This window comes from Dermacentor andersoni, chromosome 9 (assembly GCF_023375885.2).
Source record: "Dermacentor andersoni chromosome 9, qqDerAnde1_hic_scaffold, whole genome shotgun sequence".
NCBI classification, from domain to species: Eukaryota; Metazoa; Arthropoda; class Arachnida; order Ixodida; family Ixodidae; genus Dermacentor; species Dermacentor andersoni.
Genome location: NC_092822.1, coordinates 25,894,515 through 25,922,307, shown reverse-complemented (window position 1 = coordinate 25,922,307; position 27,793 = coordinate 25,894,515). Strand labels below are relative to the sequence as shown.

Genomic DNA, 27,793 nt, shown 5'->3' with positions numbered 1-27,793 from the left:
CTGCTAGGGGTGCCTGTTGTGGTCAAATCCTTTTCTTCTTTGTGAAGTATGCCCTATCGAAATTCTGCTGTGCCCATGTTACAAAAAGTTTCCTTTTTGAGTGTTCCTTTCTTGATTAGTGTGTAGCTTTCACCACCAACAGCGAGGCAAATCTTCCTCATGGATATGAGCCATGCTTTGAAGCCACAGTATAAGAACGACCAAGAGATTTAGACTGTAACCACTATTACTGTAAAACGGTTTTAATTTGTTGAGTGACAGCAGGACGTAAGTCTCAAATTTTTCTGACGCTGCAAAGGACTGGAAAAACACAATATTTGAAAAATGACACATGGCTGCACTGAGCAATCCTCAAGTCCTCTACCACAGTAACTTTTTTTTTTCAAACTTCTTTACAGCACTTCATAATCTAGCTCAAATACCCGTTCTTTACTGTAAGTGCAGATAAACGAGCTGTTTAGACACTCAAGTGACCTCGTTAATTGGATGACCGACCATATTACATGTTTCTCCTGAACACTGGCTGCAATGTTAATCCTGTAATGCCCAAACACAGTTCCACATCAAGAAAAATTGGGACAGATTGGCAACATTTATTGCAATTGTAGAAAATGAAACAAGAACATTTTTCTTTTTTTCATTTATAAATACTGTACTTTGCTTTTAAGGTAAACAACCTAACAGACACAAATGGCATCATGCAAGAACAACAAAAAGAAAGCTGTTTATCACAGAGCAGTGGTGGTAGTCGCAGCAAAGCTTTGGAGCAGATTTGAGGCACTGCAAAAGTTCATGCTGAAGTGCCACTGACTGCTGTGGAACAGACCACTCCAGCTTGAGTTGTCACTCAAGTGTACCTGAAAGTGAACGGTCAAGCGTTACTGCTTTCACCACATGAAACGCTCTGCTGCATGTCAAAAAGTGTATGTATGGTGCATTAATGTCCTGCACATAGGTCTACCTTTATCTCACGTATGTTCTGCAGCCTACAAAATGTCAACAGATGGAAATTGTCCATGCAAATTTAATTATGGGGTTTTATGACAAAGCCATAACCTGGCCATCAGAAAGTGAGGGCAACTGTATATATATTTTTTAAAGACTTAAGTTTCTGCATTTCCCTCGGCATAATGTTACGGGAATTTCAGAAATTCAGCCTATAACATCATGCTTGGCAGCAGGTAGCTTCACATCTGCTATTAACAGCCGAACTATTTAGGTTAGGTTGGAGTTGCGGGTCGATTTCGGTCAGCTGGAGTACTTATACACACAATGAAATGACGGCTACATGGGTAGTATTGAATTCTGTACCCATCAGTGACATGGTGGCTGTACCCATTGATTCAAGCTCAAGGCGTTGTGCCCGACAACAGAACATTGCAACCACCGAGCTACTTATGAGTTAACATTTGCTCTGCTAGTTTTGGTTGGTGCTGCCAAATGAGGACAGGAGAGAGTGCAGTTATCCAGACACCTCTCTAGCTGCTCACATTCATGACCCAAAAGTAGCGCATCACATGTGAAAGAAGGATACAGAAATGTGTCATGTAGTTCAAGGTAGCTTTAAAAGGACATTAAAGAAAGTTTACACCACCTGTATTAGTAAATCACCCTTCAACAATACCAAAAACATCACTCTTACAATGTGAAGCATCCTGGTAAGCCAGAAAATGCTCAAAAAAGAAATACTGATGGAAACGACAACTTGACATTCCTGCACCAGCTAGCGGTGACATCAGGGAGTTTAATGGCCCCTGCTTGGGCCTACGTAATCGTTTATCAGTGAAGCTGGACTGCACTGTGTTGTAAAGGAGCCAAAGACTGAAGATGGAAATATGCAGGAACTTTTACCGAGCCAATGTAGCCCAAGCAGGAAAACACGTTTTGAATTCCGCTACGTCACACTGACACACCAGTACCGAGGCGTTGGTGTGACATTCACAAAATAATTTTGACCTTCATTTCCTCCTATAATCGACCCGTTATTGCGAATCTAACAAAAATAGAGCTTTTAAAGAACACGTTGACTTGAAAAATTATTTAGTCTCCCTTTGTGCTGTGCCACTGTCTCGTACGTTCATGTTGCATAATATGATGTATTTATTGCCTGGAAGGTGTTGCAGACAGAAGCGTATTTACTACCTAATCATCATAGTGACACTTTTCTTTGAGCAGCAGCCACGGCGCACAATTTCACCTAATGACCAAAACCTAGTGAGTCTCCTACTGCAAGCTCAAAGGTGCACAAATAATGTGATTTGGCATAACCTTACATCTGTAAGTTCTAAACGTAATATATGAAACAGTCATTCTGTAGAAAGCTTCACAAATCAAAAACAGCTTCTCTGTTTGGCTGCCGGCACTTAATTTAATCACTGCACAGGTTCCCCCTACTGGATGTTTCTGCAACTGCCCTCAATATTACGGATATTGTTTTCTGCTAAATTAAAGCTTATTTAATGGACTGTTGCTTCATAAGGTATACAAAAACTGAACACGTATGAAATTTATTACCTTTGTGGCAAATGCTTGGAGATAGGCAGCTAGCATGCAAATACACACCAAAACGTAACGAAGGGATGGACACAAAAGTGCTTCGTCCATGCCTATTCACTTTGTCTTACCGATTTTCACACCAAGCTGGCTATAATGAATCACTTATTCGCTCAATTAATCGCTTTATCAAAACATGATGGAGATGTCAGGCTCCTGAAAAATTAGGCATGAACTAAGCCAAAACTTGCAAAGCTGGAGAAATGTCAATGACGTAACAGCAACACCAAGCACCAGAGTACAAGAATAAAATAGGAGTGTGGTTAAACATAAGAACTACAAACACAGATGCTGACTACTGAGTGAACCTAATTGGTCAAAGATCGTATTGGATAACGAGCATACAAGGTGAGTGGGTTTATTGGATACTACATCGCAAGCACTTGGCCACCATCACAGGTCCAAGAAAGTTCAGAACAGAAGAACCTAAGGGCAAAAAAAGCAACGAAAGTAGGAAATAAAAAGTCGAGAAAATGTGTCTTCAGTCCTTTCATTTATACACGCTTCCCAGACTTGGGTGCTTTGTGCTGTTCTTTAATCATTACCTTCAACCAACTCACCCAAATTTCTATGCTGTCCAGTGTACCGGTAGGGCAAGGTGAAAATACCAAAATGCTACTCTTAAATTTGTGCCTTCTGACATTTCCACATATGCTGCATGCACAAGGAAATGGGGCGGAGGCTTGTGCCGTGAATATGAATTTCATAACGATGTTGACGCTTGGTTGATAAAGAACTATTTAGGCTCAAATTGATATTTATATCAAACAAAATTTTCTTTCAGTGAAGCAAGTAAAGTGCAGATTTTAGTGACTTCTTTTTGCAATTAAACCTTGATATAACCAACATGGATAAAACAAATTATTTGATATAACAATCTAAGCCTAACTTTTTTTGCCAATCATATCAGCATGTAAGAAATTTTGTGTCGGATGCAAATTTGTTATAACAAGGTTCAACCAGCTGCATGTTAAAAACTCCCACATTTGGCAAGGATGTACACTGTTCTGAAGGCTAACCTCAGTTAACCGCTGTAGTAACCGCTGTAGTTTTCTGTAGCAATCCCCCACTGCACCAGGAACTTCAGCCGGATGGCCTGCAGCACACTGTGAATGACTTTTGGAATTTCTTTCCAGAGCTGCGTAGACACCCTATCCATTATTTCTTTCTGAAAGAAAAAAAGACCCAATGCTTGCTTTCAACAAATATATCCCTATCGACGATAACACTAGAGATATTGTATTAGTCTAACACATTGTTCTATTAATCTTGATCACTGCACTGGTCTAACAAATTTGTTCCAGCTTAAATGGTTTTGTCTTAGCTTTGAGGTGGTGCTCATTAAAATGTCCCTGAAACGGTTTGGACAAATTTTGTAGACGCATAGAGTACAGCTACAGTAAAACAGTGCCACAATTTCAGTGAAGCGTCCTATACAGAGTTACAGATGATTACAGGTTATCCTCCTCCCTAGCCATGTTTTTCCTCCTCAACTCGTTCGCCGAGTGACCGGAGCTAAGCTCCGCCTTCACTGGCTCCGCGTCATGGGGAGACATCGTGTCATCTACTTCCGGTGCCTTGAAGCCAGGCCGCAAGCCCTCTCCAATCTCTCTGCTAGCCACCTGGCCCTCGATCCCACGCGAGAGCTATCCACACGGCGCGTGTTGCGAGCGTTCTGTTGCAGCGCTGCGCATGTCCGGCACTTCGTGAACCACAAACGAGCAGGGTGGTTTCGTGGATGGGTGGAGGCGTGAACTAAGCCCCTCCATACTACCACCGCTGTGAGGAAGGGGTTTTAGCGTAAACGTGAGTGGCCTGCACGGTGCAGTCACCTGGTGGCGCAGAGCTGCTATTGCTGTAACAAAGTGTAAAGCATTTTAAACATTTAAAAAGACAGCGTGTTCACAATTAGGCTCCTGCCGAAAATTTACACCAGCAGCAAAGTAGAATGCACTTGATTACTGCTATATTAGCTCTGTGTTTGTCTGGGTGAACTCTGTGCCAATAGATGGCTGCACCGAGCAGGCCATTCACTCATGCGCCACCGCTCATCCAGTAAAACGCCCAGTCCGCTTCCACTTGCGTTTACCAGAATACTGGACACGCTAAATCTCTCTATTACGGTAGTAATCTTCGAGCGTTAAGTGACTGCCGCAAACGCGTAAATCCTGGCGCCGATCGGATACCGACAATCCTATGCACTGCAGCCCCTCTGCTCCGTCTGTTGCCTTGCAGAAGGACACAATGTCGCAGCTTGACATGTCGCCCATCGCTACGTTCACATCCCACAACGCAACAAGGGCGAACCATGATGCTTGAGAAAAGAAAGCTCGAGACCAACACTGACTGTGCAGCTCGCGTCAACATGGAGCACGTTGTAACACAAGCAGACGACACTTGCTGTGTGCTGGAAGCACTTGAGCGTAGTGATAAATTGTCGTTCTGTATGCTCTTTCTGCTGCTTTTTTTTTTGTAGAAACAAATCAACCAACATTGCAACTATTACGAACAACCTTTATTTACCATAAAGTTGAAGATGCTATCGATGACACAACCTGCGTAGCTATTCGGCTAGCTCGCCCAACTGACGTCAGTTGGGCCAAGAGCATCAATTGGGATTGGGTGGCTGAAAACTCAGGCGAATGGTGCTGCGGCAATCAGTAGCGATGCACATTTCTAAGACCTTATGATAAATTACCGGTGTGCTTAAATGTGTCACTTAATGACCAGAAGGAACTACCCTAATGACTCAGTATGTTTGTACAAAATCAACAAAACTGTTTCAGGGCTATCTGGGTTATGCAAGAGTTTATACAAGATTTTTCAAAAAAGAACGTATTAAAATGACAGAGATAACGGGACGATTTCTTGGTAATGCATTGTTTGTTATATGGTGGACATTGTATGGTTATATAAATTACAAGCTCGCTAGTGAGCAAAAGCATTAATTCAGTTTGAATTACCAGTGTTATTTGGTGCACTGTAATTGCAAAATTGAAGCTATGCCCATTGTGGTGTGCTAGGACAATTAGTTCTAGGTGGCCAGAGCACCTTCTTGTCAATGTAACCTCCTGTGCGAGTGCTAATAGTCCTACTTGGTTAGTCTAATTATCTTAAGTCTAAAACCAAATAAGTGTGGACTATTTGGTTAGTGACATTCTGAAATGTGCAAGGGAGCTATCAGGGAACTATTAACTGGAACAATGTAGTATTTCACAATTTTAAGAACAGATGTGTCGAGACTGCTGCTAGTTTCAGAATTTTTGCTAACCAGTCACGACCTCGCAATTGCCTAGATTTGATTTTTTCAATTCCAATGTGTGCCTTAAAGTGAATTAATCATTAAATTTGTGGTAGTTAGGTAGTTGGCCACCTGAACTTCCTCACAGGTGATTAAAAGAAAGAAAATCAGTATTTATATTGGGGATAAACCTATTCCTGATTCACATTCAGTACCTGAGAAAGTGCCAAAGCACACATACAATTCTAAATAAACATTGAAGAATAACAGGAAAAAACCTGATATTAAACTCCAAGACAATCATGACAAAGTAAATGAAAGCAAGAATTTCTTAATATATTCTATATTGTTCAGGAAATTAATCTTTCCCATCGTGGTTCTGTGCCTAGAGCATCAACAATTCATCAAAAGGAACTTTTTTTCTTATAAATGTACCCGTAGCAATGCAAGATTACTCACCTCAAGAGCCTCTTCGTCCTCGTGGCCAGCTCCTAAGAAAGATTAGAACAAAAAGATAGCACGCCATTTTACAGGGGAGCAAACTTCTGCATATCGTAGAAGGTTTCCAGTCTGAGGCAGAGTTTCGTTTATACCTAAGTAATATTGTTTAATAAGGAAGTTGTTATGCTTTTTACTTCAAGTAAATTCTGTCCGTGTAGCATCCCAGTTTAATGTAAAGTTCGTTGACTTCTAAAGAATATTGCTTAATGAATGTGTCATGCATTTATTTTGTTCTTGACGTAATAGTTCTGCGGAAACCCGCAAGGTGGAAAGGAGAAATTAACAAAGGGAAAATGAGACATCCACCCAAACGTAGCTAAGTGCTACAAAGGAAACCCACACGGGTTCCTCGAAAGGAAAGCTTCACAGTTGAATAAAAGCACTTAGCTACGTAAGGGTGGATGTCTCATTTTCCCTTTGTTAATTACTTCTCTCCACCTTGCGGGTTTCCACAGAACTATTACGTCAAACTCTTGCCTTTGCTTCAGAGTTGTTGATAAATACGACTTCGCCTGCCATCCGCTACCCGCCTGGTTAGCTCAGATGGTAGAGCGGCTGCCCCGGAAAAGTGGTGGTCCCGGGTTCGAGTTTCAGACCAGGACGAATTTTTATTCAACTGCGAAGCTTTCCTTTCGAGGAAACCGTATGGGTTTCCTTTGTAGCACTTAGCTACGTTTGGGTGGATGTGTCATTTTCTCTTCATTAACTATTTTGTTCTTGTAAATATGTTATCTATAGGCGCATGACTTTTGTTTTTAGGTTTTGTATATATGTTCTGTATGGGGACATCGGCATTACTGCCTTCATGGTGCTACAGGTTTTTCAAATAAAAAAGAATAAATAAAATGTGACAGTGAGAATAATCAAAGAAATATGAATATTGCCAGCTTCTGGATGGAATGGTAATGCATGTCTAGAAATGCAATTAAAACCAACATTCGGGAGCCAGTTAGCTGGCACTCAATAAATACAAAACACTGATGGGAACACAGGGATAAAGAAAGAGCAATACAATTATAACGGCCAGCAATAACGATCATATGACACACCAAGTGGCCAATTTCAGTTGACACTAAGGCATCCGAAACATGTATGAGGCGATGACAAAGGTCATAAACAATGGAAAATGATATGAAACGTTAAAAAATGTGCTTTCCAGTGTTCTTTAAACAGGCACCCAGTTCTTGGGACAAAAGCATTTTCGCACTGCGCCTTCATTGGAATGCTGCTGTGGTAGCTCGGAATCAAGCCTATGAAGCTTTCGTAATGAGTAGAAGTAGTTCATATCCACTGAGCTAGTGTTGCAGGTAAATTGCATGCCTCCTTTTTTTTTTTTTTCTTCTTCGTACTAACCTGCAGCTGTTCCGGGTGCTTCCGCCACCTGCAACGGCAGCTGCTCCGGGTCCACTATTGTTTTATAGCTCTCCACTGAGGGACCGTTGTGATCACTGCTGTTGGTGAGCAGGCAAATACATTAGCATGTATAAGCATGTTGCAACAAGAACAGCAACATCGGAAGACAGGCTCTAAAATTTAACTCCACCTAGTCTGCAAGCTCCGCTGACACTATGGGAATTGCAACAGCACACATACTGTAGCCTGCTTGGAGACTAGTAGTCTGTTACACATTTGTGGTCTGTTAGACTGTGTAATCATTAGCGCTATGCTCCATGCTAATGACAGCCAAAAGCACAAATGTTTACAGTAAGTGCAATTCATCATGCACATTATGTTGACATTTATACGAAACGAAGGTTTCGCAGAAAAATAAACACATCAAGAAATTACCAGCAGTGTGTGAACAATGGAAACCACCCGCTGGAGTTAAACCTTTTTTTCATCTACTGCTGATATTATACGTCCAAGTACATATGCGTTTCGCACTGCGATTTGTGGTGTGTACTAATGCAAAAGGACAACACTCATTTCAAACATGAACCAATGACTATACTGTCCATGGTCACTCGTCACTTGAATGCCAGCTGCAACAAAACTTCAATTTGAATGAATTGGTCATGAACGAGTAATACAATTGATCTCGGAGATAACGAAATCGAAGAGGATAATGCAATAGTTCGATATATCAATAATCTAAAATATGTAAATACGCCTGTATGAAGCTTATCTGAAAACCCTGCATGTCTTGGACAGGCTTCCAAGACAGTGAAAAGTGGGAATTTGCCGAACAGGTTCTCTAAGGTCATGTCAAAGACAATCTTTCTTGCATGCAAATGTCACAAGTCACTTGTGCTGTGGAAATGGACTGATCGTGAGGCTAACTATGCTAACCCTAAAGCCCTTGTCGCCCGAAATGCCACAGTGCAGTTCACCTTGTGCTTTGAAGTGTTTGTTGCATGTTTTCTTGTTTAGGATAGCTTGGAAATGGACGAAATGTGGAAGCAAACAGCCTGCATAGATGTGTGCCCAGACACCCTTCTTGCTGCAAATCATGCATGAACATGCCCGGCCATGCACCTGCTGCAATATGTTCGCCGATAGCAGCGTAACCTCTGGTCACCCTGGATATATATCCGGGATCAACTTGCAACGGATATAACGGAGTAAAAAAAAATATTCAGGACGATGTCAGCATGCAATGAATATATGCTTATAACGAACTTCATATATAAAGATTGTATTTTCGTGTTGGATGCAACTTCGGTATAGTGACGTTAGTCTCGTGACCATAGATTAACTGCATGTTAAGGTTCCCGCAGTTGGCAGAGCACGCACAAGCCGTCCTGAATGCTGACCTCACGCCAATTGCTTCCTCAGGGATGCCGAAGCGCCTCAAGGATTCAAGCTTCACCCTCTGCATCACTTGGTGAATCTGGCCTTGGACTGCCTTCTTCATGTGTGTGGCCAACCTTTGTAGGGTTACTTCCTAAAAGAAAAAATAAACAACACTTGCTTTCAGCATGTATTCCTTGCAAAAAAAAAAAAGAATACTACTGCATCGGAGCCGTCAGTGAGCACAGCCAGCTATGAGAATGCAGCAGCAATTGTATTCGAGTGAGACTGTGAGCGAGACCCCTAGTACTTCTGAAGGGTTATGACAACACGCTTATGACAGTTTTGTGGTTCTAACACATCATTCTATTATTCCTTAGTCCCCTGCAGTGGTCTTGCAGAAATTTTGAACTAGCCTATAGGTTTTGTCTCAGTATTGCTATGGTGCCTAATAAACTAACGAGATTATGCAAATTTTTTCAACAAAGGAAACCTATTAAAATGACATTGTGGGAGATACGGGAACAGTTTTCTGGCAATGTGTTATTCATTGTAGCAGACATCGGACACGTCTTAAATTACTAATGAGCTCGCCAGTCCACAAATTCACTAATTAGCTTTAATTATTGGCACCAGGAATTTCACTGTAATTGCAGAATTGAAGCCATACTCATTGTGGCATGCTAGGATGATAGTTCTGGTCGGCCAATGCATCTGCATGTCAACGTAGCCTCCTTACATTATAGTGTCAGTGCTAATAGGCCTAGTTGCCTAATGAACGCTTGGTGTAGCCAATACAGAATGCCAATACAAACTTCAATAACATAGTAAACTACCGTACTTTCCGGACTACAAGTCATACCTTTGTATATGTCATACCCCCTACTTATCGAGAGTAGGGGAGAAAAAATTGGCATGTAAGTCACGCCTGTCTACAAGACGCACATATTTTAACTCGGGTGGCATCATGAAACACAATTATGCACACTTGTACACTTCATCTTAAAATGGGACCCTTACCCATTTCAGGGCACTGAATTTCCATAAAAGAATATTTTTGTGTGCCCCGCAAATTCTAGCAGAAAAGGTTCAACCAACACACCTCTTAGGCACAGAAAGCCCACGCTTATCGCACATCACTCGAAGCCATCAAAGACATCATCCTTCGATTCAGTCAAAAGTTTAGCCACTTTGGCTAAACCACTTCGGTGACCCAGCATCACTGGGTCAGCACAGTCAGTCTTTGAATTACATTTACGAAGCGTTGCAGGTATGTCACTTGCATAGCCTCAGCATGCGTGGCACCACTGGGACAAACACACAAACTGTCACAACACTGTACAAGAGACTTTAACTGCAACAACTATCTATTTCACCATGAATTTTGATAATGGATCTCTCAGAACTGCTGCTCGTATCAGGATTTTTGCTAAGCAGGCATGGCTTCACAATTACTTAGATTCAATTGCAAAAAAAAAAAAGAATTTGCAATTGCAACTGTGCTTTAAAGTGAACTAATAAGTTTACTTGTGGAAGTAGGTAATTAGCTACCTAAATTTTATTTTTATGTTATTTGTCAAGTTAGTAAGGTTCATGACGTCGAACATCAATGCATGTGACACATGATTAAGAAACAGTATTTGTGCTTATTTTTACACAACTCCACACAGCAAAAGAACTCTACTCACATCAAGAGCCTGTCGGTCTTCGTGGCAAACTCCTAAGGAATATTAGGAAAAAATGAAGAAAATGTTATGCAATCATAACTATCAGTGCCAATAATCAAAGAAATGTGAATGAGAGGTTTTGATTTGTGCACGTGTTCGTAATATATGTCTAGAAACTCAATTACATGGGGCGTGGGAATGGAATAGTTGGTATTTCATAATTGGTAAACAGTGATGGGAGCACAATTAACCTTTCATGTGACCATAATCAGGAATAACAATCTGATGACAGAATGAGTGACCAATTCCAACTGACATTATGGCATGCAAGGCATGTCCGAGGCGACAACAAAGGTCATAAAGAATGTAAAATGACACAGAATGTTAAAAAATATGCACCCCAGTGTTCTTTAAACGTTTAAGTGTGCACCCAGTTCTCGGGACGCAAGCATTTTCACATTGCGCCTTCATTGGAATGCTGCTGCGGTAGTTCGGAATCAAGCCTATGAGGCTTTCGTAATGAGCAGTAGTTCATATCCACTGAGCTAGTGTTGCAGGTAAACTGCATGCACTCTTTTTCTTTTTCCTCGTACTAACCTGCAGCTGTTCCGGGTGCTTCCGCTGCCTGCAACGGCAGCTGCTCTCGGTCCACCATTGTTTTGTAGCTCTTCACTGAGGGACAGTTGCGATCAGAGCTGTTGGTGAGCAGGCAAACACATTAGCAGCTAGAAGCATGTTGAAACAAGAAGAGCAACATGGGAAGACAGGCTTCAAAATTTATCTCCACCTAGTGTGCAAGTTCCGCAGAGACTATGGGGATTGCAACGTCACACATACTGTAGCCTGCTTGGAGACTAGTAGTCCGTTAGCCTGTGTAATCATCAGCTGTAATTACCATGAAGTTGTGTGGCCTCCTTGAAGCATATTACAGTGTACTCCATGCTCATGAGAGCCAAAAGCAAAAATGTTTGCAGTAAGTGTAATTCATAATGCATACTATGCCGAGATTTAAACAAGGCCAGAAAAATAAATACCTTGAAGAATTATTTTAAAAAATGGAAACCACATGCTGGAGCTTAAAACTTTGTTTTTCCTTTTTTTCATATACTGTTGATATTACATGCTGAAGTAAATGTGTGCTTCATATCATGCTTTGTGGCATGTACTAAAGCAAAAGGACAGTACTCACTCCAAACACGAACCAATGCCACTACTTCCCAGTCAGCCCTCACGGAAAGGCCAGCTGTAACAAAACTTCACTTTTGCTCTATTGGTTATAAACGAGTAGTCACTTTTGCTCTATTGGTTATAAATGAGTAGTACATATTACTGAAGAAATATCGGCAAAGTTCCAGGGCTGTTAACTGTCTATCCTTATTAATAATCCTTAAACAGCATCTGAACAGATAGCATGAGCACCTGGTGGTTTGCGCGGATACTACACAAATCCCCAGAATGTGGCTTCCAAGTTCCAAGTGCCGTCCAATATGAAGGCAGGCCAAGGTGCCTCGTTGCGGGCTCTTAACATTCAGAGTTTTTCATTACTTTTGGTGAAAAGTAATCTGAATTTTTTTTTTTTCGCTTTGATATCAATTATTTTTTTGCTGAATTTTGTGATGCACAGTATCTAGAGTATAAAAAACTTGGCCGCTTAAGCGGTCCAATATTTTATAGCACTTGGCATTCAATGATCAGCGATGGCACCTTCATGCTGCAATGAACAAGAAACAGTCTGTGGGACTTGCCTCCGCCAGTCAGCAGATGGCAGGGATCCCTCATCGCTGGCCCTGTAGGCATACAGCATCTCTAGAAACTCTTCTGGAGTGGCGTAAGGCACTCCCTGTGGCTTCTGCCCCTGCCAGGCCGCATTGCAGTGGATTAACAGCTCACAACCTGTGCTTCCAATCATGTAGTCTAACATGATCTCGTCACCCTCAGATAGAGCGCAGCGGAGGTCACCCGTGATGTTTCTGCCATCCCTGTAGAGACAGATTGCCATAACATCTATGGAATTTGAGATCCCCTCCAGTTCAAATCTGACTCTTGCAGAGCGCTCTTGGACTCGCTCAACCACTGCTTTCGCATTACTGTGCACAGACACGCGGCACCCCGGGGAGGATAAGCTTGTCTCAGTGGATGTCCAGGGAGGTGGACCACTGGAGTTGCTGCTGTTGTGGCTAACCTGTAAAATGTACAGTCAGATAGTTCTTTACGCAAGGCAAACAAATCAGCATTTGGTCAATTATAGTTAAATGTCAATATACCTAAGTCGCTAAAGTTGGCAGTTTCCTTCATTACACAGTAGACTTCCTTTAATACGACTTCAGTCAATTCAATCCCGATCGAAGGTCCCGGCTGGTGCCCATGCCTTTCTATGGGCCTAAACTTTCCTTATTTCGATCATGACCAGTAAGCACGTACGCGCCTGGCCCCTATGGTGATCCCAATAACGACTCCTTTAGTGGCAGTGTCTGTCTTGGCGAAGCTGAGGGGACAGTGAACGCATTGAACACACCATCTCCTGTCGAAAACGTCTATTTTCAGCCTGCCCTAAGAAAATTTTCATGCAATAATGGTAGCTCACAATGTCTGATTACGGTATTTACTCGATTCTAACAGGCGTCTTTTGTTTTCCAAGGAAATTGGGCCGAAAATTATCTGCACAGTGCAATCTGATATGAAACCAAAACCGCCTTCACGGCGTTTGTGCGTTTTACCTCATAGCACAACTGTAAAGCGGTGAAGCTGACTCTAAAACCGTGCGGCGAAGCTGACTTTAGAAAACCAGCCGCCATTCTAAAAAAATCGGGTGCGCATTAGATGTAATTTACTTTGGTTAGGAGCTTTATGTCTTACGTTAGTTTTCTATTCTGAAGACATAGGCAGTGGGCACGCGTTTGATTCGGAGGCGTGTTAAACTCGAGCAAGCACAACCAAATGAATCAGCGGTGCGTTTGGAGTTTTTTTCTTTTTCTGAACTTGTTTAATTCGACCCGCCGGATAATTCGATCATTTCGTTATATTGAAATTTCACCTTTTAGGCAAATAAGTACAGTCGCATGCAGAGTCTTCTTACTCGTACGGAACTGGCCGCAAAAGTTTCCGAATTATTGGGCAATCGGAAAAAAATTTCTATGAGAGAAAAAAATAATTTTTGTTGAATTTGAAAGTCGGCAGCCAAAGATGCGATTTCAAGCTGTGCCGACGATCTCTTCACATAGGCAGTACGAAGCCTGTGACGCTTTCGCGTCCACTCCACCCCACGGCTGATATTGTTGCCCACAGAGGGATGACACTGGTCAGGAAAAGTGAATGCAGGCAGAGGGGAGCGAACGCTTCGTCTGCCTGTCGCTTCAACGCATCTCTGGAACTCGAGATTACGTGACCTCCAGGTACTGAACTCACAGGAAAGACAGCGCACACGACGTCTCGGATGGCCCAGCTTTTGCACCCACCACAGATTACCTCCAAGGTAGCGTGCGATAACCGCGCATTCGCTCAGCCGCGCCGTGCACAGCGACGGCCAGGCAGAAGAAGCGTGCGCTCGCCCCCCCTCCCTCTCCACCAACTCTCACAACAATACCACGCACTTGATCGCATTACCGTGTGCCACTTCCCCTGCGTGCGCATCAAGCCACTATCCTTCTCGGCTCACGGTCGCATGCTTTCCCTCGCACCCAAAGCATACGATGCACGATAGGATCTTAAACGAGAATAAAGGGGGTTAACCGAGGGGCCCGATTTTTATTAGTCATATTATGATATGAAGGTATAATATCGCAATATGAAATGCGAAGGTTGTGGGATTGTTCCCCACCTGCGGCAAGCTGTTTTTTCATCCACTTTCATTCCCATTAATTTATAGTTTCTTTATTTCATTCATTAAGCACAAGTAATTTCCCCTATGTTGTCCTTGGTGTCAGTGTTTGTTGGCTTCTTATGATACGATAGGATCTTATTGCACTTGGACTTCCAACATGTCGGCGAGAGTGTCTTGTTACTATGTTGCTCCACTTCGGCAGCCACTCTGTCAGCGCGCGATTTGAGAATTGCGTTGGCAAGCAACCACATGTATTTTAATGATTTGATCATCTGTGCCCGTGGCAGTTTCCATTTACTGCGTCAGTAATTCTTTGCGGTGGCCATTAAATTGCGTTGTATTGAAATCGTGTATAAACATACTTCGTTTCATTGGGGTTCCAAATACGTGGTATTATATGGACAGGAAGTTATAAAAGCTTTAATACTTCGTTATATCGAGAATTTCGTTATATTGAGGTTTAACAGTACATGGTAAACATATACAGTGTTATATACTTAACAGACAAACACAAGCAGCTACTTACACATCCACTGTCCAAGCCAAGTTTTTCTAATGCAACAGCATCTGTAACACACCCAAACAAAACTCACTAACTTCTCACACTGATCTTTGCCAAAGTCGGAGAAGACTTATCACTGCAAGACAAATGTAAAGAAGGCTGGTGCAAGGATGCACTAACTTAACAGGTATAGTAAAAGAAGCCAGAATGACTGCGAAGTGACGCAATGCGGATAAAGAAACAAGATGAGAAAGCATTCCTCTCTGTATCGCCCCAGCTGACATTAAAACAGTGAATTTATCACAATCCGCTCCACCCATGTTTTACATGCTTAGATGCTGCAGATAACTGCGCTGATTTCAAGTTTTTTTATAAGTGTGTCTTTTTATGGAGCAATGCGCAGTCAGCTCAACTACAAAACTGCAAAGAAGCTATGTGGATGCATCATTATGTTCTACTCAATCAGTTGAGAAACTTATGGGGCTAAACCAGGTGCCACATTCTCAGTTTATCACTTTCAGCATCAGTAGTTTCACCTTTGCATAATGTGGCATCCAATGCCATGGCTCATTGAAACAATGGGCATTCTTCCCACTTGCTTAGCCATCAGGTTACACTGAAAGCCATGCTCCCCGAAAGCTATGTCAAGAATATGGCCCCAGCAATGGTAAAAAATAAAGAGGTGTGGCACCTCTTACTCTGCAACTAAACCTATCTTCGGGCTTACCATCATCAAAAGATAAAAATATAATACCGATCATATTAAAGACAAAACTGGAAGAACAAGAAGCAGCTTACATGTCTGTTCTTGTCATTCTTTATGTTGATAGCATTAATCATTTACTTTTACTTACGCAATACATTGAATTTAGCTATGTGGCTGCACACCGGAAAAAGCCTTTAACTGCACTCGTAGATGAGGAAAGAACCAATGCAAGATGAGCACTAACCATACCAACTGACCCTCTTTATGAATGATGCACCTAATTTTTTCCTTCTTGTCGAGTTTTGGTTCTGTGCTCCAAATTTCTGGCCAAATGTCTTCAGCCAAGATTGATTGACAGGCAGCAAGTGTCATTTGTAGTATCAGAGCAGGAACAGAGGATGAGGAAAAAGAGGTTTGGTGTGCAGTCAGAGGGAAAAGACTGGTGCAAGGTCCCCAATTGCAGTGCTATCACAGGGAATGTACGGTGCAAGGTACCCAATTGCGGCGGCATCACAGGGAATGTAGAGTAAATGCAGTGTACATCTCCATTCGACATTCCAACAAGAACTGTACGTACAGGTTCCAAATGAACCCATAGGTGGCTTAGGATGAAGCTCACTTCCAGTGTTCTGGCTAGTGTTGCCAGAACACCAGAACAGTGTTTCAAACAGTGACAGACTTGTTTCCTTTGGCTGCACCCGTGTGTGGCAGCTGCAGCAATCTCGATAATGGAGCGAGCTAGTCTGTAATGAAATCATCACGCACCGACCTCCACGACACTGGAGAGTAAAACTAGTTCATAAAAGCAAGTGTTAAAGTAAATTATTTGGAACGGTGTGTCGCCTGCCAGTGTTCTTTTATTTTAGGGTTTCAAGGCTCTGGTTCTTCATTTAAGGAAAAAAAAATTATCAGTTGAAAATCTCCTGTTGGTGCTTCTATAGCACACTGCAAAGTACATGGTTCCTTTGCTTACCATGCTTATTGCTTGCGTTGCCTTTCGTGGGAACAGCCACAGCTGCCTGCCTTTCATCAGCAGCGGTGGTGGGCAGGCCGTCACTTGCTCGTGTGACCCACTGCTTTTCGCCGTTGCTGACAAATGTGGTGTCAAAGTGGAAGCCTTGTCCAGCTGTCCTCTCGGAAGTAATTGTGTATCTGCTGCAGAAAAGAAAAGAGAATGGTGGTAGACAATGCTGTCAGATGAAACCGAGCCATCAAGTGGGTCTGCCACGAAATCCCACTTAGAAACATGAACCTCAATACAACACTAGAAGCAATTTTGGATTGCAAAAATACTGTATATAAATTTGTGCAAGCATCCATACCTGCACGTACTTGCATGCATTTGTGTTTGTTCATGCACAGAGGTGTGTGTGCGCGCTTTGTCATATGTAGGACTAAAGCCATTAAAATCTGGCAGACTAGCAAACTAGGGTGCCTAATGTAATATACGAGGAGCAAACTGGACATGCCAGAATCCATAGTAAAACCAGCTAATGTTCTAATTATGATTAAGCCACCTTGTAATATTTCTATTTATCTGCACAACACTGATCTCCACGCCTAAAACATCTACTAAGGTTTCTAAAAATTTAGTGAAGTTCATCTCAGCTCAGACTAATGAGGTAAGAAGCGGAGAAATCACTACACCAAAACAACATGTTCCTAAAGGTTGAAGTTAGAAACATGGAATGGCTCAATGAACTTGAAATGTAGTACCTCAAGCTACAGTTTTAGTTCTAAAGATTCTAGTTCAACCAGCTCTTCAATATTTTCTAATGTGAGCCTTTATGACTGTTTGGTTGTAACCATTCCTCCATGTCTTTCCTTATTCTTGTGAGCTGTCTCTTGTGCTAGAGCACATGTTTGTCAATACAACAAGCCCAACTTCTGTTCTGCTAAGCTGCATGTCAGATGTAATTCTTCATTACAGCTGAGCAGTATTCTTCGCTGTATCCTGTACACACACTTTGCTTCACACAAGGCTACAAAAAAATGGATTTCACTTGTACCGGATATTTTATATATGGGACGGATGATTTCTCAATGCAAGTATTGTCCATCTCCTTGTGAAAAGCAGCCATCACATATTGTTTGGAATGCTCGGCTAGAATCTGCATGACAGTCAGTTTGATCCCAGTATCTTTTCTATGCTATTTGATGCCGTTATGGTTAATGAAGAAGCATGATCTGCCCATTTCCCCATCTTATAACTGCTGCAAAAGGAGCGGCGTCCCCATATGACTGCTTCTCCTAAGCATTTTATGGCGCACAAAAAGAAAAATACCATGTTACAGCCATATCACACGACTATATTTAATAGCACTATGCATGAGGTGCCTTAATTCGGAATGCGGTTCAAGCACTGCCAAATGAGTTCATTTTAGTGCTGTCCAAAATTTCAGCCATAATCCAGAGTTCTAGCAACTCAGTATGGCGTCAAATTTGCACTCATTTCCACTTGTCCAAAGCACAAGGTTCAAAATAAACATGCAGCGAGATAATTGCAGTCACCACCTGTGCATTCTTCCTCTGTAGCTTTGTGCCACTTATGGGTTTGATGACAATGTTTGTGTTTATGAAACTTCGCTCATTATGAAAATTTCTGCGGAGCATGCTTGCTATATTTGGTGATCCTATACTTCCGAGTTGATTAATTTGGCATCAAGCTATCTGCCAGCCTTCTGGTTAAACTCAAGTGGTAGAGAAACTTCTCCGAAAAGTTGCTGGACCAGTCTTTTGTATACCAACCAGAATTTTTCTTTGACAGCGAACCATTGTCTAAGTTTCCTTTGTTGCTTCATGCTACTCAAAGGAGGATGATGATTTTTCGCTGCTGCGAGACCAACCTCTGTAAACATGAATGTACTCACGGCGGCCGATCAGTGCTGGCAGGAGCAGGATGGTGGCTTGTCGGCACAGGGACGTTGTGCTCCCAGGACTCCTTGGAGGAATGGCCGTCATCGAGTGTGCACTTCGGCTTTTCAGGAGGGTTGTTGCAACTAGGTGGCAGAAAAATGGGCTTGTTCTTCGTCCCATTGCCCTGACTTGCTGGGGCACTGTGTTCCATGGTGGAGATTTTTCTTCCACAGTCGACTAAATTCAGCTCTGCTGGAAGCGCTTCCCTTTTTTCAGTGTCACTGTTCTTTACAGCTGGCACCGACATCGTTGGTGCAACGTCAGTATGGAACACCTGACTGTACTTGCTGCTGTTAGCAATGATGGGACCAGGAAGGACATTTGCTGAAGCAGGTAGTTTGGGGTCGTTGGAGAGTTGTGGCCAGGCTGAGTGCATGGCTGATGCACCATTTTCAAATGTGCTCCAAGGATTCTGAAAAGGCACACGGGGGTCGGATGTGAACGGCACAAAAATGAGCTGATTTGCGAGGCCCTTGTTCACACTGGAGCACTCGTTGGCAGTAGCAATGCCTCTCCAGTTGGAGCATTCATCTGCATTGCCCCTGTAGCTGGTGCAGGTTACCTCTTTCTTTACATTACTCACTGCATATCCTGTAGGCACCGTGTCGTACACAAAAACTTCACTAGATTCTTCTCGTCGGACTGTGGTCACCGATGTTACCTGAAACTCTGTGCAGTTCTTAATAGCCCGCGCATGAAAGCAGACCTTGTCGCCGACAGAGAAAATATCTGAAACTTTCTCGGATGGCTTCAAAAGTGTTCCAGGAATACAGCTTCTGTCAAAGACTGCACAGAGTACATCTCTTGGACCAAACTTCAGAGATCCACCGTCTCTGCTGACGCAGCAAATAGTGCCCACTTTATTCTCTAATTTCACATTGCTATCTGCACAAGGCATTGACACACTCATGGTGCTGGCGGCAGCTTCATTCTCAGATTCAAGACGTCTTACGCGAATCGCTTGGTAACGTACTTTAAAGTTTTCTGGACTTACTTCGGCGTCCAGGATTACTCTGTCATTTTCCTTTAGGCCTAAATTCTTCATGTCATTTGGCCTCGGGTTTAAAATAGTTGACCTGTGTACAAACACAGATCTACGTGGTTGTTCTACTGTGATGAACCCATAACCGTTCATGACACGTGAGACGGTGCCTCTGAGATTACATAGGTGTGAATCTGTGTCGCAATCTGTGGGCATTTTAGGCTTTACTGCCACTCTCTCCTTGTTTCCAGCGCTGTAGACCTTGTCAGGGTACACCAGAACAGCAGGAGCAGCAGCTGCAGCACAATGCAGGCATTCGATGACTTCGATGTGGCTCACTACAAAAGAAGAGAGGATCACGAATGCTGAGCATTGGAAGCATATGTGAACATTAGAAGAATAGGTTGTGCGGTTCCAATAAGCATGCGCTGGTCAACACTACTTGTTGCTAAGTGCGTCATCAAAAATGTCACACTTTTGTGCTGCAGTGCTGCTACATGAGGAGACTTCATAAGGATGACTAGAAAACAACGACTCAATGCAAATTAATGTTCTTGTCAAATGGGTACATCCATTTATTGTGTGCATGGTTGTAGGCCACATAGAAAAGAAATCGTTTTTACTAATGTCTGCCTTCCATGGTCAAGCTTAGTGTGCAACAAGAGGTGTGGATGGCTGTTGACGGCCACCTAGCTCTTTCATACGTATGGCTTTGCTGCAAGTGTATCAGCTGTACAGTATAATCTAAATTTCAGTACAACTTTAGCCAGCTCTGCTCTATCTCACAAGTAACTTGCACCATTGTTGAATGTACGATGCATACTGACCCTTCCTCCGCAGGGCATAGTTCCAGACGTGACAGCCTTGTTATTGGCACGGTTGACTGCACTTTTTGAAAGTTTTGAGCATCTGCATTTTTGAGTTTGTTGAGCATTAACATCAAAATACTCTGTTGTTTCTCTCTTTATTGTTTATGAAATAACCATGAAAATATCAATACTATTGTGAACTTCTTAGGGTGGGTACATGCAAAGCATGATAGGTGACCCTGTCCAATGGCTGTAAACATTAGAAGAGAGAGCAGTCATAACACGGAGGAGGGTTGTCGTGGGTTTAAGCATTGCATTTGCGAAAAATGGCTTTGACTGGATGTCCTAAGAGATCAAAGATGCTACATTTTTCAAAATAGGCAAGGATGCTGGCTGGCTCTGATAGTGTTTGGCACAGTCAATAATAACGTCAATAACAGAGCTAATATGAATGCAGTTATCACAAAAGAACCACATTGTTTATAAAGGCCATCTAGCATTCCTTGTACATGTGGGTTTCCAAACATCATAGATATACTAGTAGGGCAGCAAGGAGACAACAGGTGTGGAGCAGATCACACAGTGCAGATGAATATGCCTCTAGGGGCATAAATTGTGCCTGCTGTGTGCTATGGAGACTGCAAGTAGCTACTGAATATCACTGCAACACTTTCGCATTAAAAGAGTACTGGCATTAAATGTGATGCCTTTTGTTACTTTCCTTTTGCATAAAATGATACAACCCAACTTCGAAACCATGAAAACCATCCTATTTACTATAACTATTTTTCCAGGAACCAATACCGGTTGCGTTTATTAAGGTCTATGTATCATGACACAAAAGGTGTTCATGTATGTGGAAGGTATTGCGACATTTTGACACACGCACGTACACTCCACTCCAGCTCGCTCCACGGTCCATTTTAATCGGGCTGCTCAGTGAGTAGGGCTTTTTTTTTTACCTACACTGGCTATACGAGTAGCTTGTGCAGGAAGTTGCCATTTTTTTTAACTGGTGTAGAAAAAAGTGTAGCTCCCACCACCTACACGAAGCCATCTTTTATAGCGGTAGTATCGCATGAAAACTACACTTTCTACAGAGCAGCACATGACAGCATGGCATCTGCCTGACACTACACTCAACTGTATGAACCTGTGCAAAGTGTAGGTAAAAATTATGATAACTCCACTCAACAGTTTTAGCATTGTGCCACTTGCTCATCTCCACGTATATCACACAATGTATGTTGTTTACGGCAATCGACAAAGCAGACAATTCACGAAATGTGTGCTTTATTGGCCTTGTAATTTGCTTTGGTTCTTGATGCGACCAGTATAAACCCTTATTAACCCGTATCGGTCGTTATCAACCTGATCAGACTCAATCCAACTCTTATCGACCCTTATATTAACCCTTAGCTGTCGTCATGAACCTTATCGGACATGTCCGACCCTTATCAGCCCGTGCCGATCGTTATCAACCTTATCGGAAGCGACCCGACCCTTATTAAGCCTTATCAACCTTATCGGACTTGATCCGACACTTATCAATCCTCAACGATGCTTATCAACCTGATCACAATTGTTCCGACCTCTATAAGCCCTTATCGCCTTTTAGCACTTTATCCATCCGCGTCGAACCATTATCAACCGCGATAATACCCATATAACCCCTCATCTATCAACTCACTGACCACTTATGTGTCTGTGCTGCGCGACAAGACAGAACATGCAGTACAACACATTCATATGGCTCATATACGTGGGACGTTCTGAAAGTCATCTTTTTTAAAAGAGAAGTTTGTACACAGGTGAAACAAACAATCAGCATAACAATTCACGCCTGTTGCTGGTTCAATGACAGAAGGAACATCAGCGGAGGAGGAATGACTCATGCCGAAGAAGAGAGAGCATCAGACGGCACGTATTTACAACTGCTTGTAGGTACAGCGGGGCGTGGCACTTGCGGAGACGACGGACGTTTGCGCGCATGCGCGAGTAAGAGCGGGTGCGAGAGAGGAAATGTGGGGAGTTTTGCTCCTTGAAAAATACAACTCTGCCTAGGTACTACGGAGGAGTTTCTTGGCGCGCCTTGTATGCGCTTTTCCCTAGGCGTGCCGGGAAGTCGCAGGGCGCGGTAGTGCTGAACTTAGCATCGCAAGTTGGCGGCTCGACGCAATCATGTTTATTCGATCATGTTTTTACTAATGAAAACAGCGTGTCATTTCGCATTATTGGCGGCGCCTCCAGGACACCAAAGCGGCAACGGGTACATCAAAGCTGGAAGCAGGGCGGCCCGTGGGTTGGGGCCGTAGAGGCCGAACCGTGCCAGGGAGTGTTCGCATAAAAAAATTGGCTGTCCGCGAAAGCGGACAACCGATCTTATACTTCCCTGGCACGTGCAGGCCTCTGCGAGCCCCAATCCACGGACCAGTCCGGCTTCTAGCTTTGATCCCCCCGCTATTGGGTGCCCCGGAGATCCTGCGCCACCTGCTTTAATGTAACCTCAGATGCTCTCCTGAGGCCTCCGTTTGCCGGTTACGTGTGCCCCCCTGGAGCAGTGCTTGTAAAAAATCCGATCTATCGTCGCAACGAAAAAAGCGACCCGCGACTTATACAACACCAGTCAGAACATTGTCCCTTCAGACACAGCGATCACCAAGCGGCGTCCGCGCCCACTGCCTCACCGCGCGGGCAGCCAGCGGCGGAGTGTATAAACCAACTCGACCGCACTACGCAATGCCGGCATGTCTAGGGGACAAACGAATACAACGCGCTCTAAGAAACCACCTCCGTAGTGCCAAGACCGAGTCATATATTCAAGGAGCAAAAGACCCCAGATTTTCTCTCTCGCGCCCGCTCTTACTCGCGCCTGCGCAGAAACGTCGAGCTCCGTCAAAAGTGCCACGCCCCGCTGTACATACTAGCAATCCTAAACACGCAGACCCCGGCATGCCCGAGATCGAGAACAAATCACGATGGCAGACGGGCGTGTGCTGACAACGTGGTTGGAAGTGCATGCTGTTATCCGGTATGAATGGGCACCTGCTCCGGCCCTGCATTGAAAGCCGCACTCTCAGGACGTCGCTTATCAAACAATGCTGAGGTGGAGCAGGCTAGCTGTGCGACAATTCATTGCATCGCAGGGCACAGAGTTTTACTAGAGTGGTTTCTTCAAACTGATTGCACGCTACGACAAATGTCTCAATGTTGGTGGTGACTTTATGGAAAAATAGCGCAAGCCGTACAGTGCACGATGCCATGGCGTACTTATTTATTTATTTATTTATTTATTGGTAATAAAGTTTCCGTGTGAAAATAAATGACGAAACTTATACTTTCGGAGTATCCGTTGTATGTTCGATCGTCTTCTGCAAGACACTACTGCTGGGCGTCACCCGTCAGCGACTGTTTTCCTCTGTGAGTAGACATAAAATGCTTACCCATTAAAAAACCTATATAAAAAATAGCCCTATTACTTAGGGGCCCAGGGGGCTACCATTAAGCGAGTCGGGCCGATCGAGTGTCGAGAAACGTCGCGAGCTTCCGCTTGGCCACCTTGTGCGTCATGACGTAGAAACTGATTCGCCAAACGAATGCATATACATGGCCAGTGCCTTCTCTATTTATAGAGGAGGCACTGACATGGCAATACCCAAGCTCTATGGCAATACCATAGAGAAAGAAATTGCGATGCTGCGCGGTTGGTAGAAAAACGTTCGCTCCCAGGCACACCAGTATTTAGCCTGTAGTTTCGGCGTCCAGGGCCCCCATCACTAAAAATAAATTAGATGTATAATGTTATGTTTTTAGTCTAACGCAAACTCATATGGCGCCATGCAGCGCTGCAATGATCTTCGTCCGATAAGATAGCGAGCCGGCCGATAGCACGATGCACCGAAGCGAGAGCTTCGCGTCGTCGTGCGCGGCAGCGATATTATAATTTCTCTGCCGCTTTCGACCCTCATATATAGAGCTCTTTATGCACTGAAACTTTTTCGACTGTGCTTCGAACAAGGAGCTTTATTAGATGTGTTCTTTAAAAAAAGACCGTTAGCAGCACGCTCGATATGCAGCGGCTGAAGCATTACTTCTGCGCAGCATCATGCATCAACATATTAAGCCGGCTGGCACATACAGACAGGCTATGTGTGAGCGATATATCTTACCTCTTATCGGCTGATGGCCCAAGACGGTCGACCGAGCGAGCTAGGCAATCGAACTGGAGGCGCGTTCCCTGGCTCGCGACGTGCAGCTGCTGCGCGCCGAGCACGTGACCTCGATCCTTGCATGCGCGCGGGTGCTCGCGAGGCAAGCATTGCGCTTGGGCATATATCGTGCTCCAATGAAGATCGTGAACCCCACTGCGGCAAGACAACTGCTGTACTGCGCCATCGAACAATCCCACAACCAGACATCGGCGCGGTTATAGATGTCAGACAGACAGACGCTCGTCGTCTCATGGCCAAGAATGATCCCCTTTACTGTATCGTCGTGAAATATATACAGCCAGAATGGTCACATGACTTGTGTGAGGACTGGTCCAAGAAATGAAAGCATAGCGCTTATCTCACCGCGTGTCTGTGGCTCAGGCACACACAGTGCGTATCGGGATGACGTCACAATAGATAACTATAAGAGATCGAGGTATATACCTGTAGAATATCAATGTCACAAAGAATGCATATATGCTTGCCCACCCGTCGAAGAGTCTACGATTGTTTGAATAGATGTTTTTTCGTAAATTCTTTTAATTCTTTGTTGTTTTCTCTTCCTTTGATTCTTCCCCAACTTGGTCGCCTCCTAATAGGAGATATGCGAAATTTTGTAAGCAGGCTTTCCGACACAGCTAACTTGCCCTAACCAAGGTGGCCGCGTTCCAGGTAGTGAGTGTGTTCAGGACCCCAGACAAGTTCCAGGCCTGCATTTTTGACACTCAAGTTAGCCAAGAAAGAAAAAGAAGTACGTTAATTGTTGCATAATATATACTGTAGGCACATATATTATTGACGTGTTCAGATAAAAATAACGTGCGCCAGGCGTCAAGCTCATGTATGGACTTTCTTTTTGTAGTACTTCACAATAAAATTCACTTTCCGAACACTCCAACTCTACAGCAGAACTGGTGCCCACGTGTTGGTACCTTAATTGCGATTCTAACCGGAGGTCCGCCATCGTGTTAAGGTCAAGTAAAATATTTGGGAAAGCGTGCTTAGGCAATTTTTGCGTATATCTCCATCCGAAGCTTGTCCCATCTGAAATAGTGGGTGTGAGCCAGAAGCCAAAGAAGCTGAACTATAGGCCGGCTCTTAGTGGTCCACTTCTCCCGATCCTTCCTGTATCAGCTTTCATAACTGCCGCTAAATTTAGGAGACGTGTAGTCATGCAAGCCTCTTAGATCCTATCATTAACAAATTTAACTGCTTATGGTTACCGACACCTCCTATTTCGTTGGAGCACAAACTTCTGCCGTAACAGAAAAGTTGGTCCTGTTTACCAAATTCCGATTTCGAATAGTTACATTAAACTATCACCTGCATCGATATGGTCTGGCGCCCTCCTCCTTGTGCTCATACTATGGTGACGATGAGACATTAGAACACTTGTTCCCCCTGTCATGTCGCAGTTTTTCACCATTAGGAAAACAAACTGATAGAAGGACAATTTCATGGTGCTGGATTGAATATAACGATTACCGATATACTATCTTAGGGAGCCTCTTCTCTGGGACATTATCATAGGGACGTTGGTGCAGCTGTTGTAAGGCACAAGCAGTCGAACCTCGATCATTCGAACTCGAAGGGGCCCGAAAATTGTTCGAATTAAAAGAAAGACTTGTTCTTGAACTATACGCGTGCACCATAGCCCGATGCGCGAATGGTGCGAGTCGTGAAATATCGCAACGCGCAAGCACACAGCGAGCGAGAACCACGAAACTGCCCCCGCCGGCCAACGCTCGCTTCCCCCCGACAACGGCAGAAAACGAAACTTCAGGGAGCGGGCAGCTGGCGCCGGGCCGTCAGGGCGGGCGCGCGCGGAGACGGTCGAAGGTGAGGGAGTTGCGAGGGAGTTGAGAGAGAAGGCGAGGGGAGCGTAGTTGCCAGGAAGAGCGGGAGGGAAGCGGATTTGCTTTCCCGCCTGCTTGATGGATGGCGCTAGGCTTTACTATGGTTACAGTGGCCACTATACTATGGTGTATTATGGTGCACTATGGTGTAGTATTACAGGAACGCTACTATGGTGGCTATAAGGGGGCAGTGTGACGGGCGACGTCTCTGTGCATGCGCCGTGCGAGAAAGATGCGCGATGAGCGATGAAATTTTCAGGCGCCGCTAGGGGCGCTGAAGCGCGCTGGTGTGCAAGGACAAGCCGCGGATTGGCCCTTGACAGTTGGCTGGTTCTTTATTCTATGCTATGAGTGTAGCGTCAGCGAGGTCTGCCGGGCAAGCGTAGGCGTGTTTCCCGCGCTTTCTGAAGGTCGATCGTGATCATTAGGATCATTAGCTGGGAAGCGTCGCACATGTGCCACTGTGATTATTTTGAGGTGCCTAGCGCGTGATATATATTGTGCTGTACCTGTGTTATGTATTATGTATTAGATAACGCGATGTGCATTCATGGCGTCAAAAGCGCAAACATGTTTTGCACCCGGGGGCAGAAGCGGGTACAGAACGTGCAAAGCCAAAGGGCCTCCCTTTCCGACTGCCTAAGACGCAGCTCGGCGTGAGTTGTCATCGCGAAACATCAAACGTGCTAAGGCATTGACAACGGAGCGTGTCGTTTGCGAACGGCACTTCGAATTGAAGTACATCGAAAGGGCCTTTCGACCGGCATGTGATAAATGTGGAAGTAGTCGAAATTCCACGTGATCATCCGCAGCTGACTGACGACGCTTTTCCTACTGTCTATCCGTATGCCCTCCAATATACTTCACCAAGAAAGTGCTTGTCAAACGGAAAGAGAAGAAGTTGTGCGACCAAACCACGCTCATTAAAGTGCTAGAGGATGCATTCACATTACTTTTTTTTCAACAGAGGAGCTTTATGCTTTCAGTGTGCATTATTTTATGCAGTTCTTGAGCAGTTTAACACTACGCCTAAGAGGGGCGTGAGCTCCATCGCAAAGAGCTCACTGCAAAAATTATCCAGTTTGTGGTGTTAACTAGGCTGCGCACTTTTTCACAAAATCTTTGAACAAAGGCAAGGCTCTTCAAAGGAATTGCGCCAAATATATTTGAACTTTAAGGAGAGTGACGTAGAGCCTACGGCTGCGTTCGATCTGATGTGTGCATGTGGATTACCGTGCTATGTAATGAAGTGTTTCCTCTCGTCTTGTGGACCTGTACAACAAAAGCAGAGATGGAAAA

At 43.9% G+C, this 27,793-nt stretch overlaps 1 protein-coding gene across 6 annotated transcripts; it reads right to left on the bottom strand.

Annotated features, from left to right (window-relative positions):
* Nucleotides 1-577: 577 nt before the first annotated feature.
* Nucleotides 578-24,874, bottom strand: LOC126527345 (uncharacterized). 6 transcript variants are annotated; one of them, XM_050175141.3, is made up of 12 exons: nucleotides 24,597-24,871; nucleotides 18,591-19,956; nucleotides 16,694-16,875; nucleotides 15,039-15,079; nucleotides 12,438-12,874; nucleotides 11,290-11,387; nucleotides 10,714-10,745; nucleotides 9,049-9,179; nucleotides 7,649-7,746; nucleotides 6,254-6,285; nucleotides 3,573-3,721; nucleotides 578-857 (listed from the first exon to the last, which is right to left on the bottom strand). In XM_050175141.3, exons 2-11 carry the CDS (start codon nucleotides 19,832-19,834, stop codon nucleotides 3,578-3,580), a joined length of 2,439 nt encoding a protein of 812 aa, XP_050031098.2. In that variant the 5' UTR covers nucleotides 19,835-19,956; nucleotides 24,597-24,871; the 3' UTR covers nucleotides 578-857; nucleotides 3,573-3,577. The 6 variants fall into 6 exon arrangements, with proteins under 6 accessions (XP_050031098.2, XP_050031099.2, XP_054924648.1 ...); XM_050175142.3 differs by having other exon boundaries at nucleotides 7,649-7,743; XM_055068673.2 differs by having other exon boundaries at nucleotides 16,694-16,872.
* Nucleotides 24,875-27,793: the final 2,919 nt, after the last annotated feature.